Consider the following 19,438-nt stretch of genomic DNA (forward strand, 5'->3'; position numbering starts at 1 on the left):
AAGAAGTGAAGGAGAACAGTATGAGCACTGGTCCGAAGCCAGCAAACAAAGAATTACAAAACGACTACCGGAGAAGACAAACAAAAGGGAGACAAATAACAAGCCATGACACCTGGGAGCAAACTAAGAACAATACCCGTGCGGAAAAGGCATGTGAAAGAGGACAGAACGTTCTATAGTCAGAACGCAGGATTCTCCTCTCTGATCTGCATGGTGCGCCCTTTAGCTGAGCACGGCCTCCTCTGCAAGGGACACGGGATTCTTGTTCCACCAGCAAAACGTCTACTGATCTCAATGGACGTTCTAAGGACCCGAGCCGGCCCCACGACAGAGCTGTGTCTCTGGGGGACAGGGTGGGCGAGCGAAGAGAACGTTGCCCTTAGTTTGTTGCAGAGCTGCAGTGGTGAAACTAGGACGAGCCCAAAGCGGACCCCATTCAATGGGCTATAGGGAACAACCCTGCTGGGATTGGGGTAGGGAGCTGCTCTGAGTGTCCTAATGAGACTTTTCCACCTCTCAGTTCTAGGAGTCTCTGTTGGTTGAGAGCTAGCCAGTGCACTCCAACCTCCCCACCCTCAGCTTTTTCAGCCGACGGGATCTTATAGCCCATAGTGGAAAAGCCCTGTTAGATCACGGAATCATCCCCTCACAAATCCCCGGACAGAAGATGTACCAGTATCAGATATTAAACTGCTACAAAGCTGGATGTTAGCCAAGAAGGAGAGAGCGAATGTTTCATGGGGGCACTCTGAAAAACAACAACCCCAGACATTCCATCTGTAAGCCTTGCTACAGTGCAAACAATGCAACAGCCTGACTTCCCATACTTCAGTGGAGATCAACAAAGCACTTGAAACGGAGCCCACAAGGGAACGTGGTAGCCTGTGGTAGCCAGATTAACTTTGGAATTTGCTCTTGGCCGGAAGTAGCTCAAGCCAAAGTAACTAACCATCAGAACGGCTTACCAAGGGATGTGCTAAATTCTCTACCCTTTAGAGTCTTTTAGAAAGATGCCCAACCTTGCTCTAAACTAAAAGATACACTGCTGTGCTACCTTGCCCTCCCACAGCAGAAACACGCTGGTCCTGCCTGCTGATCAGCAGATCAATAAGCGATGGCAGCAGAGGGATTCCTGATCTAATGTTGATGCTAATTGGCCTTTTCCACTGGGAACAAGGGGGTAAGAAACACAGGAAAGAAATGCTGCATAAACAGCATGAAGCCAAACCGGACTTTTTCCAAGGAGACATTGGCAGATCTGTATTCTTTAGTTTGCTCTCAGCTTCCTCCTGAACTTCTCCTTATTGCCTGGTACGAAGAAACAGGGAGAGTTGTCTAATGGTTATAAGAGCAAAAGTGGTGTCAGGGTTCCTGGTTTCTATTCCCACCCCCGTGGGAACCATGAGCAAATCACTAAACACAACTACTGTTAACTTCCATGGGAAAGAAATGACTCAGGAGTCAAGTGATTCACCATGTGCAGAGGGTCTGCACCACTTTAACCCTCAGGGAAAAAGAGTCACACCTGGTTTGCATCATCATCATCATCTTTAAAATACTGTATGGGCTTTCCATAGGCAGTGCAATGGTTGCCTCTTTATACGGGGATGAGTTGCAACTCTAAGATTTGGATCTATATGGATGCAGGCACATTATATTAACATGCTTCCTCTTCCCAGCATCTCCATAATTGTGATTTGGAAACAGGAGAGAGAAGGAAATGCACTGTATAGTATTACAGAGCTCAGAATAATTCAGAACTGGTGTGATAATTCATGGGTTTGTTATTTCTGGCTTTGTAGATTTTGTGCATTTTAATATCATCCATCCTTTGTGAACTACTTCCCTGCATCCGGTGAAGTGAGCTGTAGCTGTAGCTGTAGTTACAATAAAGCTGATTTAGAGAGTGACTTGTGTCAGCTGATATTTAAAGGAGTTGCCTTTAAGGAGACCACATTTCCAGATGATGCTCAGCTGGACTGTATATACTGAGCATCTATTAGATGTGGGCTAGCACATTAGCAATGTTTCCATGCTAGTTGCTTGAATAGGAACACTTGAGATTTTAAAAGCTGCCTAAGGGATTTGGAGACCCAGTTTCCAAGAGAGGAAGGATGGTCCAATGGTTAGGGAAGTAGCCTAGAACCTGACAAACCAGGATTCAAGTCTCTTCTCTGCTACCGCTTTCGCTGTGGGACCTTGGGCAAGTCCCTTAGGGCCAGATCCTCAAAGGGTCTTAGTCTCAGTTGCCCATCTGTACAATGGGGATAACAGAACCACCCTGCCTCCCAGGAGTATTCTGAGGATAAGTACACTAAAAAGATTGTGAGAAGCTGAGATGCTAAGAACCAGATAAGTACCTGAGGTAGCAAATCCCACTCTGCTAATTCCCCTTCCATGACTGTTCTAGCAAACGAGCTGTACTAGCAGGAACGCCCATGGAAAGAACGTATTAGTGCTTATGGGCCCGATTCTCGACTGGTTTCAATTGTCCCTTGAAGCCAATGGCGCTACGCTGATTATCACCAGCTGAGGATTTGGCTACTTGGAGAAAGCAAATTTCAGACTCAGAAACGTGAATATGGCTCCCTGGAAAACTGATCACACCCTCCACCCAGGGGACGAGCTGAGCAAGGCGACCTGACCCACTTAAAACTGATCTTGCCATCCAATCACCTTCATGCCGTATTGCTGGGGTATCAGTCTCATGGTCTTTGTGCAATTAACGTCCTACCCTTGTTCCACTAGGTCCTATCTCCACCTACCAGCTCTCCCTGTTCCCCTCTCCCTCCGCATCTTTGCACCATTGTCAGTGCACGAAGTAACTTCCAATCCCATGGCTAGGCCACGGCATACAGAGAATCTCACACAACCTATGAGTGGCAGATGCACAGAGATTTATTAGCAAGCTCTGATCCATTACAACCATCTGGCAGGTGCTGTGTTGAAAGTTGCATAAAACAGATTAGGTCTCTGGGCCCAACCCAGTGCCCCATTGAAGACAGTGTCACAGACCTGGTTGAGCTCCCTTCGCTGCACACTCCCCAGACTGCTGTGAGGGGGATCCAAACGCTGAATCCCATATGCCCTTAGCTTGCTGGGGATGGCAGAGGTTACACACCGTTCCTGGCTTTGGATCTTTAGGCCCACACTCCAGGTGCTGATCTCATACCTGACACCCCTTTGAGCACTGAGGCCCCTGCAGTCCAAGTGCCTGGGCCCTGAGACTAATGCCATCTACACCATGCCTCCCCAGCAGCTCTTGCATGTTCCCAGAGCCCCCTGCAGGGTTGCATGACAGCAGAAGCAAATGGACACAGGTGTAGCAAAAGGTTTGTAACTCAGTGCCTCTTAAGTAAAGAGCAAAAGCACAAGAGAGCCCATATCATTGAGAAAACAACCCCCCTCCTGAATGCAATGCTCCTCACTCCGGCTCACCCTTCCCTTGGGGGTCCATCTGTGTTCAGGTGGGCAGGGCTCTCCACTACTTCATCAAGTTCTGGCAGCCACTCCCCTCGTCTTCAGCTGTTGGAAATGGCTGAAGAGCCAGACTAGCGCAGCTCCTGCCCTTTTATAACCTCTGTCAGGTGACCTCCTGATCAGCCTCAACAGGTGAGCACAGACCCCTACCAGGTGACTTTGTAACCAGGTGACCTCTCCCTGGATAGCCCAGTTCTCCTGGGTAGGAGTCAGCCTTTTGTTTAAGGTGCTTCTATGTGAATATAGTATCATCAAGGTTTAACAACCCTCTATTGTTAGCTTTGTGCCACTACCCCTTGGAATCCCAGGCCATCTTGGAGGTAAAAGGACAACAGAGAAGGCAACCAAACCCCATATTCAAAATGGTGTTTTCAGTCCAAAGAATGTTCCTGGTTTCAAATAGAGTTCATAAACTGTACATTGAAAGAGCTCCCAAATCATCACAGAAGGACTTTATATTCCAGGTATATTTATAAATCGTTTATGATACTTGAGGCACCATTTATTGAAATGTCTACGGACTGTTATTGAGACCAACAGCTGCTTATAGACATGGCTTCAAACCTCCCGCGACACTTTCCACTAGTATGTTTATGCCCATTTAAAAAACACATGACTCTGTCTATAACATGCCTAGAACATCTACAAATCATTTATCAACCCTTTGTAACGTACTGAAGATGACCAAGAAACCGGCAAATTTTCTCACAAATTTCATCCCTTTTTATTTTGTTGTTGTTGTTGTTGAAAAAAAAAAAATAGAAATTTGGAAAGTGCTGACTGGCTCTGCTATTCGTCAATGTACTTTTCATACACAGCGCGACCCTGCCTTCAATGGGCACTGGATTGAAAACCCTTAGAGAAATGATTCTAATAAGCCTTTGATTACTTTGTTGGTGAGTCTGCAGGGAATGACGCTGGTGAGAAGTTTGCATTGGTTGATGGAGTCTGTGCAAGGGATTGTGAATGCCAGGAGATGATATAGGACCCTCTTCTCCCTTCACTAGCAGCACCCTCCCTGCTATATAAAGGGACAGACCCGAATGGAGCCTGCTCTGAGGATGATGTACTAAGACTCTGGTTCTGCTGTGCACAGTGATGGCAGCCTATGGGCTTGCTCAGCAGCTCCCTGTCCTGGCGCCGGGTGGCGAGCTCCCAGCACCGCTTGGCGACCAGGTAGGTCATCTCGCGGAGATTGAGAAGGGTGCACAGGGTGGCGGTGGCCACCATGAAGTAGATGAAGAGTTTCTTCTCAGTGGGCCTGGCAATGAAGCAGTCGACCGTGTTGGGGCAGGGGGCCTCGGTGCACCGCCCCACGCGGGGCAGGTTAAAATTGGCATAGAGCCGGTGGAAGATGCAAAGGAAAGTCACGTCCACAGCAACTCTGAAGATGAGACTGATCAGGTAGGTCCACCACAGTCCTCCCTGCTTCTTGCCGCGGTCAGGGTAGAGCTGGCGGCAGTTCTCTCCCTCCGCCTCCCTCCGCCTCCTCGACTTGGCCTCCTGGTAGGCCACAAGCATGACCACCAGCAGGGAGGGGCAGACGACCAAGATGAGATGCAGGGCCCAGAGGCGGATGTGGGAGACGGGGAAGAAGTGGTCATAGCAGACGTTGGAGCAGCCTGGCTGGCGCGTGTTGCACTCGAAGTCCCTCTGGTCGTCGCTCCGCAGCCACCACGTAGACCAGGAAGTGGAAGATGACGACCACGGAGAGCCAGACGCGCCCGAAGGCCGTGGAGTCCTTGTTCACCCCGCTCAGGAGCTCCTGGAGCCAGGACCAATTCATCCTCTCGTTTGGGGTTAGTAGAGCAGGAGCTGGAGCGGAGACAACCAAGCTGCAGTGAGTGGAACGGGTTACAGGAGGGCTAGGCTGCAGCAAGCACTGCGTTCCTGCACAAGGGAGTCAGAACCACCCTGTGGGGGCTACAAATCCCTGGGGTCTCCTGGGGCCTTGGCGCCAGCCCTACGCCCTTGGCCAGCAGTGGAGACAGTCCGGGGTGCAGGCCATCAGTAAATTCCTGCCCCTCACCCTGAGCAAGGGGGAGGCAGGGGTGAACTGTGCCTCACGGTTGGGTCTCTGAGTTAGGATTCCCTCCCCGGCTCTTCTTGGGGTGGTGCCGCTAATACACACGCCTTGCTCAGGGCTGTGTCTGAAGGAACAATGTACCTCTGGATTCGACATAAGCCCCATTACCACTGCTCTCGTCTCCCCGCCAGCGAAGAGTACCACCAGCGTTCTCATGTGGCCTGCACTGATCGGAGCCACGCACGTTGCTGGAGATCAGGCCCATGACCTCAGGAAAGCAAGTGAGTCTGTAATGGGATCAGCATGCAGACCACAGCCCGCTTGGACTCTAGGATGAAATTCAGTCCCATGCAGCACCAAGCTCAGGCCCCCTTTAAATCCAATTTAAGCCCTCATGTGCGCTGACCTCTGCCTATAACCTCTGCCCAAGACAACAGAGTCCTGCAAGTGGTGGCTAGTCCTTTTGCTGGCTCGTTGTACAGGGCTGGATTTCACCCTTGGCCCACACACCTGTGCTTGTTTTCCCCAGCATGCATTTCACACCATCTGCTATTACCCATTGCCCCCTCCCAACCCGCAGTGTCTTCCACAAGGCCATGCTGAGCAAAATGGGTGCAGTTGTCTGAAGAAAAGAACAGAAACCACCAGGAGCATTGCCTCGGGTGTGACAGCATGCTGCATACCAGGGACTTAATTGGAGTTGACAGTTTCACAGCAGGAGGCCACAGGGAAGAAATTCCCTCCCCTCCAAATTCTCTTAAAGAGATGCAAAGTTTTCAGAAAGTACCTTTCTCTCCGTGTGTGTTTTTCAAAGGCCCAGAGTTTCCAAAGGGACTAGTGATTTCAGGTGATCCAACTTCAGACACCTTAAAGAGACTCGCCTTTCAGAAAGAAAACTGAACATCTGGCCTTTTTAAGGCACCTAAAGTCAGAACCCCCCCACCCCCCTAAAATGGAAGTTCCTTAAATGACTAGTGGTTTAGGAAAATCTCGGCCCAAGATAACAATGAAAACCCAATAATAAAAACTGAACGTCACATTCAACGTTAATGTTACCGATGAGCACGCTTCCAGTGGAATTATTGTTCGTTATTCATTCCAGAAAACGGTCAGTTATGGATTGAGGTCCTCGCAGTGCAGCCCGAGTCACTGCAGAACACAACATGTTACTGCAGTAAACCAGATCAGGCTTTGCCATTTAGTGCTGTTGTTTTATCCATTTTTGTTTATTAATGAGATGGGGATGTTGTGTTAATGTGTTTCCATGGGGCTCTGTTCATAGATTCTTCAGTCCACTGGGTCACTTACTTCTCCAGTTGTTGGCCTGACCCTGTCCACCTTTACTTACCTGAGCAGGCCTTGCCCAGGTGGGTAGTGCCACTGATTAGTCCAGAGAATCCACAGGGAAGGAAGGGTTTGCATGAAGAGTCTTAAAGTATACACTGTTGTGTAGTGCCTTGCTCTGAGCAGGCCACTGAAGTCAAGGTGCTGTTCCAGCTAAGGGTGGGGAGAAGGTGGGGGTGGGGAGCGCAGAATCTGGCCTTCTGTGTATTCAGTGTGAAAGAAAAGGCAAAATTATGAGATAACAATCGGGGGGAGGGGAAGCATGACGTAGGGGCTAGGGCACAGGGCTAGGAGACCTGCATTCCATTCTCCCCTCTGCCACTGATGGGCTGTGTGACCTCTGGCAAGTCACTTGACGTCACTGTACTTGGTTCTCCTAGCACCCTTAGGCTGTCTTATCTTCTTAGACTATAAACTCTTTGGAGCATGTATTATGCTTAGCACAACGGGGACCAGAGTTTTGTTGTGGCCCCTACACACTCCAGTAATGCAATAAGATTACTCTGCAAGGTGTTTCCCTTGGGTTTGGGTCCGCGCTTTGCATTGGACATACCCTTCCATCCAGTTCCAAACATCTGCAGCGCTAGTGAAAAAGCAGGTGCCGTTACTTGCGGAGACTGGCAGTTTGCACCCAGATTTTTCAGAAAATTTGAAAATACCCCCTTCGTGATAATGTCGAGCATTCTTAGCTTCTGAGCTCTTCAGGGCAGGGACTGTGTCCTCGTGCGTGTTGGTGCAGCCCCTAGCACATGGGGCACTGATCCCAATTGGGGCTGGGGGCCTTCTACAATATCAATATTAAATACTGCCAGTAATTTGATTATAGCTTTCCATAGCAAATAAACAACAAAGCTCACCTCCATGAAATCACCGGACTATACAGTGTACCCTCTAGCAAGTCGACGATGCTATCTATCATATTCACAACATCTGCAGCTACTGATCTATCAGCATTGGTGCTTATGCCATGCACTTCGCTTTGATACCTGAATGTGACACATACATAAATTCATGAACCGATCAGAACCTCAGTGACAATAAATTACGACTGGAATGTAACTTTGCACTGTCAAAATGCTTTAGCAACGTGAAACATGGTAAGCAGTAAAACCGTGTGTCTTATCGCGTAAATGTCTCTGTTATATATTCACACCCCATGCACACAGCACTTGCCTCCTGAGAGGAGACGCTATGCCAGCTTGCAGAACTGTGAAATGTATCATCCTGCATGTAGGCTCCTTTAAATCATACTGCATCCTCCCATCCAGGGTATTTCCCCTAGCCCAAGCGAGCACCCTCCATGCCTCTTACCTGACAGTAGAGAAGCCCATAAACTCTCTCTAGCTATTCCATTGCAGCGCAGTCTGAAAGGTCTCGCTGTCTTTGCTGATGCACCGGGGATGCGTACACCTGCTGGGCGTGCCTCCCTTTCGCCAACAAGCTCACCAGCCCTTCTTCAGAGAGGTGTTTTTTTTTAAAAAAAGCCTAGAGTCACAGAAATATAAAATGGACCTGACATGTTAGCTCAGAATTACAGCCAGTGCCCATTGAGCTCCGTGGGAGTTTTGCCATGGACTTCATAGAGACAAGGGCTTGGCCTTATCTGGGCTTTGATACATTGCACAATGTGTGAGAGCAGAAGGATAATGCTTTGCCTGACTTAGCAAAATTGCTTTGGAAGCAGGAATCCACTAAGGTGCCAACCCCACTCCTGCTATCCACTAAGGTGCTACCCCCATTTTGCAGACAACAAGACCACGGCTTTGAGAGGTGAAATGACTCAGCCAAGGTCCTGGAGCAGAGTCTGGGCCGGGCACAACACCAGCACTCGGCACGTAATAATCAATTCACAAGACATTACACGAGTGAAGCTGGAAACTGAACCAAAAGAGATTCCTGGTCCCCTGTTCTCAGCTCCAACCCCTCTCAGCTCCCACCCTGCTAATCAAAGATGATTAGCTATGAGGATGCTGGCTTCCAGAGGCTATTCTCTTTCTGATTCAGTGGTTGTTTGTAGGTGAATCTTGGCTCTTTATAAAAGTAAAGGTTTTAAAATTTTTAATAGTGTTTAGAAAATTGCTTTCCATGCATTATATTACAAGAAGGCTTCTCCCAAGCCACACACATGAATAGAGGCACTGCCAGACCACAGGTTGTCCAGGTTCCGATACCCAACAGCGGCCAGGAGCAGCTGCTTCAAAGGAAGATGAAAGAGGGCCATATTTCCAAGGGTGAGAAGCTCTTTCGGAGAACTAGGGAGTTTATTCCACCTGTCTCCGCAAGCAAATCTTCAACGCTGTAAAAATGGTTTATTTGGGGTGTTCATAGTCACAAATATTTATGCTGCAGTGTTATATTGGTTTTAAGCTAAAACAAAGAACAAGAAACAGAAATAAAGCCCATTTCTTACAAAGAGACATTTTTATTCGTTGCAAGGGTACACGAGAAATACATACGGGGGTCAGATCTGCAGCGGGTGTAAATGGGCACAACTCTGATCTCTACAGCGCAGCTGAGCGGATTCATAGCAGCTGAGGGGCTGGTCTATGGACTGCGCAGTGCAGTGGCTAAACAAATTGTTCACGTTGAGCTTTTAAATAATATATATCATGTCCACACCGCATGGTTTTGCAGAAGGTCATCAGTGCTACATATGCTACCTTAGCTCTGTGAACATGGAATGAGTATAGAATTCCACCCTCTGGGAGTGGATCACCCCCGAAATGCCACCACCTCTGGGGTGGAACACAGCAGCCATCCAGTGCCAGTGCCCTCAAATCATCATTTTCTTTTTAGGACGGGGAGTGAGGTATCTGAGAATTTACGGCAGCAGGATGCAGTTTCCTGCTTTGGCTGTCTCATCACTAGCTACTCCCTGAAGGATGCTATGGGATGTTGAATGACAAATGATTCCGCAGGAAGAGGGTCACCTACACAGCTGCCTTTGCACCACCAATCAACATTACCCAATGGAACAACTTCCTATCAAGGGATGTGGTGGATGCTCCACCGTGTGGAGTCTTTAAATCAAGACTGGATGCCTTTCGAAAAGATGAGGTCTAGCTCAACTGGAAGTTATGGGCTTGACGCCGAAATAGCTGGGTGGAATTCTCTGGCCTGTATGATGCAGGAGGTCACACGGGATGATCAAAATGGCCTTGAAAACCAGTGAATCTAGGAGATTTTTTTTCTTTCCCCTTGGCTGCCGCCTTACCCCTTTCCCCCGTCAGCAAAACTCTTTAATTCCCTAAGGGTGAACGGATTCCCCATCACCAACATTAGCATGTGTTTAGTTTCCATGACTTGAATCTCTGGCAGGATGGATTATTGGTCATTTCCCGTAGACGGGAAAATGCTGCAATATTTTCATTGGGAAGCCTTCTGTTCTTTGTAGTGTCTTCTGCTACCCCCAGTTGGTCCTGTTGGGTTAAGCAAAGCCGAAGAACTGTTCATGAAATGAGGCACTTTGGAGACCTCATGCCCCTTTCCCCAGCAGGCTTGGAGAGAAAATACCCACTTGGTTTAGCATCCCCACCCAAGGAACATTCACGGCCAGGCCGGATTTCTCCAACCTTCCCCTACCATTTGGCATGTCAGCTCAGGGACAGACAGAAGGGCCTGGGTCTGTTTCCACAGTGGCACTAGCTCTGTTGGCTGAGAAATTCTCACTGCCAGCTGAGAAGTCTGGCTTGTTCCTTACATCCCACTCCTCTCTCTGAGGCTTGACCTTCCAATTGACTCCTTTAAAGTTAGTCTGGGCATGCCACTGAAAAACACAGGGGGGCACAATCCTGCATGCTATCTCACCACAGGAATTGCCAGGCCGGGTCACAGCATGGGTCCTTTGAGCCCAGTGTCCTGTCTCCAGTAGTGGCCAGCAGCAGACCCATCAAATCTCCTAAGTCTAAATCCTACAACTCTCGGCTTTGCATTAAGAACATAGGAACGGCCATACTGGGTCAGACCAAAGGTCCATCTAGCCCAGTATCCTGTCTACTGACAGTGACCAATGCCAGGTGCCCCAGAGGGAATGAACAGAACAGGGAATCATCAAGTGATCCATCCCCTGTCGCCCATTGCCAGCTTCTGGCGAACAGAGGCTAGGGACCCCATCCCTGCCCATCGTGGCTAATAGCCATTGATGGACCAATCCTCCATGAACTTATCTAGTCCTTTTTTGAACCCTGTTATAGTCTTGCCCTTCACAACATCCTCTGAACATTCCCTTTCTCCCTGCTTCTCTCCAGCCGGTGGTTCCTATAGAGCTTCCCTCTGACTAGAGAGACCATTCTTCTCTACAGTGCCTGAGTCCACTTATTTCCACCAGACCAATGCAATGCAGGGGGAGCACCCAATGTCGTTAACACCTGGGCGTGTGATGGGAGCAGAGCTGCCAGCAGAGGCCGGGTCTGATCTTGGCTTGCGATGTCTTCAGGCTCGGCCAACAAGGAGGGTTGGTCTCGAACGAGGGCCGTTCTGCATGGAGACAGCCTCCCTATGTCTTTCCCTCTGCTTAGGAGATAACATCTTCTCCTATCGGGGAACTGGCTGTGTTTGGAGCCGCGACTAGCTTGCAATCTGCAGCATGGAAAACCCGCCCTCCCGGCTCAAGGCTGTCCTGCTCGCCATGGGAGAGGGAACAGTCCTTGCTATGAACGACGCTCCTGAACTGCCTGGTTTCCCTCTGGCTGCTCTCGCGTCTGGACAGCAGGGACTCTCGGCACCGTTTCCCTACCAGATAGCAGGCCTCCATCAAGCTGAGCAGGATGCAGAGGCAGGCTGTGATCACCATGGAGAGGGTGAAGATGTTCTTCTCCGTGGGCCGGGAGATGAAGCAGTCCACGATGTTGGGGCACGGGGGGATCTCGCACTCCACCACGCCGGGGAGGATGTAGTTCTTGTAGAACTGGTGGAAGATGTAGAGGAAAACCATGTCCACAGCAGCCTTAAAGACGAGGCTGAGCAGATAGGTCCACCACAGCCCTCCCCGCTTCTTGCCGGGGTTGGGGTAGAGCCGGCGGCAGTTCTCGCCCGCTACCTCCCAGTGCTTCTGCTCCCTGGCTTCCCGGTAGGCCACGTGCATGACCACCAGCAGGGAGGGGCAGGTGACCAGGATGAGCTGCAGGGCCCAGAGGCGGATGTGGGAGACGGGGAAGAAGTGGTCGAAGCAGACGTTGGAGCAGCCGGGCTGGCACGTGTTGCAGTCGAAGTCCTTGTGGTCGTCGCTCCACACCCGCTCCGCCGCCACCACGTAGACCAGCACCCGGAAGATGAAGACCAGGGAGAGCCAGATGCGGCCGAAGGCCGTGGAGTACTTGTTCACCCCGCTCAGGAGCCCTTCAAAGACACCCCAATTCATGGTCCGTGGCGCCCATTCATTGGGTCTGCAAGGGGAAGAAATAAAGAAACACAAATCAATATTCCAGGCTCCGGCTCTAAGCACGCTCCCCTTCCAGAGCTGGGAAGAGAACCCAGGAGTCCTGCTTCCTAGTGCCACCCCTACTGCTCTAACCACTTGTCCCCGCTCCCTCTCAGAGACGGGAATGCTACCCAGGTGTCCTGACTTCCAGTTCCACTCCTCCCCAGCTCTAGCCACTAGACCCCACTCCCCTCTAATAGCTGGGAATATAACCCAGGAGTCCTGCCTCTTGCTTCTCCCCACTGCCCGAACACCCCCCCTCCCAGAGCCAGGAACAGAACCCATGTGCTCATGCTGCAGTGGGCATAGACAAAGCATCCTGTGACAGGCTGGCCACAGCCATGGCCCAGACTGCGATGCTGAGAGTGTCTACGGGGGACAGGGCAATCTTGGAGGGGTTTTATGACCGCCACTCAGCCCTGACAGCATTTTTTTGTTAACACATAGGCTGAAACTCACCCCTAGCGCAGGCCTATTCAGCACACGAGTTCTCAAACCAGGGCTAGCTGCGGGAGAGGTTTAAGTGGTGTCTAGGCCATGTACTGGCTCTCTGCACAGGGGTGAAGTTACCCCTCAGGCGCTGCCGCATTTTGGAAGTCCAGGCAAAGTTTGTTGGTGTCTGAAGTGACCGAGGAACCTAACCAGTCCCTACCATCTGACGCTCACAACCCCGTGAAGGTACAAATAGCAGAAGGAAGCACCACGTTTAAAGCAGGGCAGGGTGATGCAAATCAGAGCCCGCCGCCCCACCAGATGTGTCTGAGCTTGCAAGGGAAGTCTAGACCTCGTGTAAGCACACGAATTGGAGCTTAGCGATGCTCAATCCCTTCCTAAATGCCGCTTCCTGAAAGGCAAAGGCAGGGCAAGTGAGGAAAGAAAGTCCATTCCCCCAAGGGCCCCAAGGAACCGGGGTGGACTCATGGCTGAGGCCAGCGTAGAAGAGGGTAATATCTAAATAGACTCTGTCACTGAGCTGCCCAGGCCAATGCTGACCCCCTTCCCAGTCTGAACCGGGGCTGCTAATTCGAAGTCCCCTTCTATGCCCCTTCCTCTCTTGGTCACATCTCTAGCCACTGAGCAAAGCTGGGCGAGTCTTGTATTGGAATAAAAGATGGCCTGTACGGTGGGGTTAGACCTCCAGCCAGCAAGAAACCAAAACTCCAGATTTTCTCTGGAGACCATTCCCAGGTGCAGGTTTCGGAGCAAGGTGGCTCCCCCCAACCCATCTCTCTCTTAGGCCGGCCCCTCTTTACCGAGCTATTTGTTATTCACTTGCCTTGAGTTGCCAGGCAGGGCCTCAGAAAACAACCCAGAAAACAAGAAAAGGGATTAATCACATAATAAATCTGCAGCTCAGATGCCAAGGTCCTCTCCCATGGCAGGAATCTGACCTCTGCTACCACGGCAGAGCTATGAACCAGATCTCCCATGCTGCCATCCCTCCACCCCCCAGGCCAGGGCGCTGTGCGTTTGGAGCGAAGGCTCATTCCTCAGGCCTGACAAACAACTGGAGCTGGCACCTTGTGTAGGCAAGGCAACCGACATCCCAACTTGGCACCAAAACAAAGTCTGGGCAGAAGGATGTTGATAAACCTGGCTGCTGCATCCCGCACAAGGTGGATGGTTGGATAGTGTGCAACAGCCTGGATAAATACCAGGAGGCAGAGGAGGAGGAGTGCGAGAGGACTGGGAAATCTTGAGTCACTCTCAGTACAGACACAAATCAAAAACCAGGAAAATTAGGAAAAGCTACCCTAGGTTATAGAGGGAGGGGAAATGGACCAGTGGTTAGCCCTGGTGGCCAGGAGACTTGACTTCTACTCCTGGCTTTGACCCAGAATCACTGTGTGTCTTGGACAAGTCACCGGACCTCTGTGCCTCAGTTTCCCCATCAGTAAATAAGGATGATATTCACCGTCCTTTGCAAAGCTCTTTGAGAGCAGCACATGTACAGTGCTACATGAATGCAAACTACTCTTATTAATCAGATACTCTGCCATAGAGGCATACTGACACACACAACACAGCCCCAGTATGCACCCGCAGCAAATAACACAGCACGCACGACACACAAACTCAGGCATATACAGGACACACGTTCAGAGCCCAGGGGGCTGACTCTGCCCTTATTCAGGTATAAACCTAGAGTAACTTTCTCTCACTCCCCGTCTAGCTAGCTACAGAGCCAGACACAAGACAAGACACATACAAAACACACACTGACATGCTTCATTGCAAATGCCTAGGACCAGCCGGGGATGCTTTGCTTCTCTCCGCTGTACTGCGGGCCTAATTCCAAGACAAACCGACAGCCAAAGTTCCTTTTTGTGCCCATGTGTCTGAGACACATGCCCTGGCTCCCAGACCTTCTCCAGCCCTGCAGCCTCCCTAGGTCCAGCTCCAAGCAGCTCCTCCTCCCATGGCGAATGCCCCTTACCTGGTGGGAGGTCCTCTGCAGAGTTCTTCTCTTCCTTAAAGAAAAGGAGTACTTGTGGCACCTTAGAGACTAACCAATTTATTTGAGCATGAGCTTTCGTGAGCTACAGCTCACTTCATCACTGTAGCTCACGAAAGCTCATGCTCAAATAAATTGGTTAGTCTCTAAGGTGCCACAAGTCCTCCTTTTCTTTTTGCGAATACAGACTAACACGGCTGTTACTCTGAAACCTCTCTTCCTTAAGGGACTTCGGAGCACAAGGCAGAGCCTGAAGTGCAATGCATCCCTGCATTTTCAGGAGCCAGGAGGAGGAATTTTCAGAGGGAAGCCCTCTCGGGGGCGGGACTAGGAGTTAAGGTGGATTTCCAAGATGCCTGTTGGCTGCCAGCTTGCAGGATTGCTGGAAGGAGAGGCTCGTCCCAATGGCATTTTTAGGCCCTGATCCTGCAAACTCTTAAGGTACGTGCTTAACTTTACTTGCCTGAGCAGCCCTGTTGGCGTCAATAGGATTGCTCAGGGCTGATCTTGACGGGGGCCCTCCAGCCGGTAGTGTAAATAAGGTAGGGCCCGGTGCCAGCAATTGGGGCATGCTGTACCCTCGGTGCCAACAAAGAGGATGCCGGCCACAGAGAACGATACATTTCCTCCCATCCTCACGGGTCACAGGTGTAGCCTGTAGCAGATCCCTCAGCTGCTGCCATGCCTGCAGTTGACACTAAACCACCCCTTCCCAAGCCTGGATGGCCAGGGTATTCTGCCTATGCAGTCCCCCCTAGCCCTACACACCTCCCCACCCGGAGCTCAGCAATGCCTCCTGCGGCTCTTTGCAAACAGCCATGGAGGCTGCAGTCTTGCACAATACAAGCCAGCCCTGGAGTTATTCAGCTGACACCCGGGTGCTTGCAAAACGAGGAGGCAAAGAAAATGATCGCTGCAGCCATGCCAGCAACGGCCCCGTGGGGGCCAGGTCTGGCTGCACTCTAGTCCTTGCCAGCTGGCTGGGGGAGACTCTTTCAGCCCAGTTGTGCAGGGGCCATGACGGCTGCCCCCTGCCCAACGCGCGCACTCAGCCCCAGACATGGGGGCCGGGGTGGGGGCAGGAGGAAGAGAGACTATCACATAGAGCCATAGAGATTCCCTGCTGCTCCCCGCTGCAGCGTAGGCCCCGGGGCAGCCTAATGCTGCCAAACGTTAGAGCCAGAATCCGGGCCACTTTTATGGGGTTTCTTTAAAGCCACCTTTGTGCCCCTAGTCCCCTGTCCTCTGGGTTGTGCCTCCTGCGAGATGCACCACAGAATCTGTCCCTCTGATTTCATCCGGATTTGGCTTAGCGTGGCCGTGTGCCGCTACCATGCACACCATTAACAGCCTAATCCAAGTGCCCTTCCCCCACAGGGCCTGCTCCTTGTGCAGGAGGCGTCCGGCGCTGTACATTGGCACAGAGAAAGCAGCGGCAGCCTTCCCCTGCTGCCTCTAGTGGTGCACTTTGCGAGGTGAAATGCTACGGAGCAAGGGGGGCAAGACACACCAAATGCAGGAAAACCTTCCTCGTGGGATGAGCTATCAGACCGGCTCAGCAGATCACTCCGTGGAGGGGACGACATGGCCCGGGGGACTGGTAATGGGAGAAGGAGCCTTTCACCTGAGTCCAGCCCAGGTCACTCACCGTGCAATGGCTGCTTGGTGGTGCAGATGACACGAACTCGGTGGGTCTCCAGCCTATCCCCAACACTGCTGCCGTAACTTTGGCACCATGCGGCTTCTTTATCGGTCATCTCTGCCGAGAAGCCAAGGAAGGACTCAACAGGCCACGGCTGAGGCTCTCCCCTCCCATTCCTAGGGCTGGCCTTTCCAGGTCTGGGCTGAGCACGATGTAGGGGACGCTTGCCCTGTGGCTGCCTCCTGGTACCGATAGGACTCTGGGCCCCGGGATGCTCAGGCTGGCACCAAATTCACAGGAACATATTTCGTCTAAAGCCGATGAAGGCCAAGGAGTGGGGACTATCATCAAGCCCCCGGCCATAGGACCAGCTCTGGAGCCCTCCGTTGCAGCATGGGCCTGATTCTCAATCACTCCAGTCCTGAGCTTGGAGGACCAGGCAAAGGAGATCACCTAGGGCCCTGCCTATCTATCAAAGGTACTTGTTTCCTCCCCAACCCCCATTACCTCACCAGCATCACATCTGCACACCCTGGGAGATAGGTCAGTGCTATTATCCCCATTTTAGAGGTGGGGAACTGAGGCACAAAGGGGCTCAGTGATTTCCCCAAGATCCCACAGAAAGCTTGTGGGGGCAGAGGAAACTGAACCCCCGTCTCTGCGACCCCAGGCTCACGTCCTAATCACTGGCCTGGCCTTCGTCTCTAACAGGCCGGGTTGTGTGCACACCACACGTCTCCCCGGGGCTGCTCAAACACACTACTTCCCATGGGCCCTAGGAGGCAGAGAACAGCTACCATGCCCTCTGGCCACGCCCCTCATCTGCTCCCTATACCAGGGGCTGGAGCAGGGCTAGGGGAAGGACTTCAGGCAAGGGATATTCTCAAGTGGCCATTTCCATCCCTTTAGGTTGCCACCATGGCATCAAGGAGCCTGAAGTGTAGCTGAGAATGAGTTTCAATCAGCCGGTCTCCTAGATCTCTCCAGATCAGGTTAGCTTCACCTCCCGAACAGGTGCCTTTTAGATGACATCTTCTAGCGTGCCAGCAGCTGGAGGAGATTTTTCATCTTCCCCTTTTAACGAGTGATGATGATTAATTATTCCTCAGGGAATTAATTAACAGCCGTCTCAGCAATGTCTGACTCCCCTCGCTACAACCGGGCATTAGCATCTTTCCCAGTGCGCCGTGTTTTACCCCTTGCAGAGAAATATAATGACCAAGGCAGGACCCCCAGGGGTTCAACCCTGTGGATGCACCGCTGCTCGCCACTAGGTGGTGGCCCAGCACCGCACTGGAGCAACGCAGGCGATTGGCCCTGCAAGCCCGTTGCATGAGTTTTTTGGTTCTTCTTTTTATCCAGTTGTCTCCGGGGGGGTGTGTGGGGGGGGGTGTGTGATTGTGGAAATCACTTTAAGAGTCTTCTGTGCTTCCTCCCTCCCTTTTCTGACTCACCAAGTTAGGAAGTTTCCCCGAAGCATTTTTAAAACCAAGAGATGCGGCAAGATTAGCAGATTCTTGTTATACGATTAGTCAAACTAGCACTGCAAATGCAAGTCATCAGGCCCACAGGCTTTCTTTGCTCCTGTGAGGACGGTGCTAACTGGGCCGTTCTCTGCTGCGATGTTATAATCGTGCTCTGCCATTCTTATAGAACATCTGTCACTTCGCGAGAGCTCCCGGAACGCATACAGATTTACAAACCGCAGGCCTGATTTTCCACCAAAGCTCAGCACCCAAAACTGGGGCTGGATTTTAGCTTTTTGGAAACTCTGGCCATCGGAGTCACAGCGGGAACCGGGTAGGTGCTGAGCACTTCTGCAGTTCTGGCCCTTGCTTTGGTGCCTATCTAGCAGCCGAGTTCTTTGGAAAATCTGGTGTGCCTAAGAATTACTTCTCCCATCACTGAAATGCAGCCACTTCTGGTGTGGAACGCAGTGGCTGTTTAACAGCTACACACACAGCAACATCACATGGGATGTAAAAACAGACGAATATACACAAGCAACTCGTGGGAGGGGAGTTGGCTCAGGCACAGGGACACACCAAAGTCATTTTTACTTTTGACCTAAATCCCATTGAACTAGTGACATGCCAAATTAGGACCCTATTTTCTGAATCCCCCGAGACTTTGCTAGTTCTGATAAAAATCGAATTCACCCCCTTGCAAAGCCCAAACCTGAGTTTTGTGGCCCATATCTGGTGGGCTCTGAAAGTGTCAGAGGCGAAAGGTCATTGCAATACCCCACTGCAGCATGCTTAGCCGTCTGCAACTCTGTCCCTCATTAATTCAATGTATATCCCTGGGCAGCAGTGCAAATCCGAAGGGGAGAAGCAGCTGGTAACCCCAACAAAATCATTTCATTCCTACGAATATATTAATACTCATCTGAACAACTCACCCATGAAAGCGGCTTGTTGGGCTAAGGATATGATTCTCCCTTGGGTGCAAGAAGGTCCTGGTTCAAATTGTGGATGAGTTCTCGCAAAGGCCTGGATTGATGCTATGCCTTTGCATTAGTGGTTTGGTGGGACGCTTCTCATCTGCCGTCCAGGAAGTTTGGGGTTCATTCCCGCCCAACACAGCAGTCTTAGTTGATCACAGTGGTCCTTTCCGGCTTTAGAGTCTGTGATACGTGAAGGAACCCCAAGAGCTTTTTATACCAGGGGGCTGCAACCTTTCCTTGGGCATTTCAAAAGAAAGATTTAAAAGTATGATCTCCAGGCACTTGCCTCACTGCAGAGCCAACCAGTGCAAACCAGCTGATGATGGAAGAGCGCAGGGAGAGGGAAGAACTGGCGGCGATAAGGAGTCATTACGCTGCCAGATTGTCTCACTAATCAGGTGCACTGCTAGGGGGAATGCAGGTAGGGCTTGGAATCATTTGAGTAGCGACTGCTGGTTTTCTCTGCAGTTCCACTGGGCTTTAAAAAATGTGGAGAAACATCTAAACAGCTGTAAAGTAAATTACTTTTGTTTGGTGATGGCTCCGAGGAAGAGCTCTGCAATTTTAAATCAAAGGAGCTCATTTTTTCATATTACCCCGTTCAACAGCCATGACGGGATGCAGGG

The 19,438-nt window shown here is 51.0% G+C and overlaps 2 protein-coding genes and 1 pseudogene across 3 annotated transcripts in view; all 3 read right to left on the bottom strand.

Moving 5' to 3' along the window:
• GJB3 (gap junction protein beta 3) overlaps positions 1-4,023 on the bottom strand; it is a 30,453-nt gene extending 26,430 nt beyond the window's left edge. The window contains exon 1 of the mRNA XM_043532214.1: positions 3,439-4,023. The gene's annotated coding sequence lies outside the window, so the exon portion shown is untranslated. The remainder of the gene's footprint in view (positions 1-3,438) is intronic.
• Positions 4,024-4,043: 20 nt separating this feature from the next.
• LOC102941209 lies at positions 4,044-5,546 on the bottom strand (annotated as a pseudogene).
• Positions 5,547-9,654: 4,108 nt separating this feature from the next.
• Positions 9,655-19,124, bottom strand: LOC102935533 (gap junction beta-5 protein). 2 transcript variants are annotated; one of them, XM_043532213.1, is made up of 2 exons: positions 18,768-19,124; positions 9,655-12,234 (listed from the first exon to the last, which is right to left on the bottom strand). In XM_043532213.1, the coding sequence occupies exon 2, from the start codon at positions 12,207-12,209 to the stop codon at positions 11,364-11,366; it is 846 nt and encodes a 281-aa protein (XP_043388148.1). In that variant the 5' UTR covers positions 12,210-12,234; positions 18,768-19,124; the 3' UTR covers positions 9,655-11,363. The 2 variants fall into 2 exon arrangements, with proteins under 2 accessions (XP_043388148.1, XP_007060819.2); XM_007060757.4 differs by lacking the exon at positions 18,768-19,124 and adding an exon at positions 14,707-15,018.
• Between the last annotated feature and the right edge of the window lie 314 nt (positions 19,125-19,438).

Source organism: Chelonia mydas, chromosome 19 (genome assembly GCF_015237465.2).
Source record: "Chelonia mydas isolate rCheMyd1 chromosome 19, rCheMyd1.pri.v2, whole genome shotgun sequence".
Taxonomy (NCBI): Eukaryota; Metazoa; Chordata; order Testudines; family Cheloniidae; genus Chelonia; species Chelonia mydas.

Excerpts from the sequence above, each read along its gene's own strand:
- LOC102935533 (XM_043532213.1), bottom strand. The coding sequence starts at position 12,209 with ATGAATTGGGGTGTCTTTGAAGGGCTCCTGAGCGGGGTGAACAAGTAC.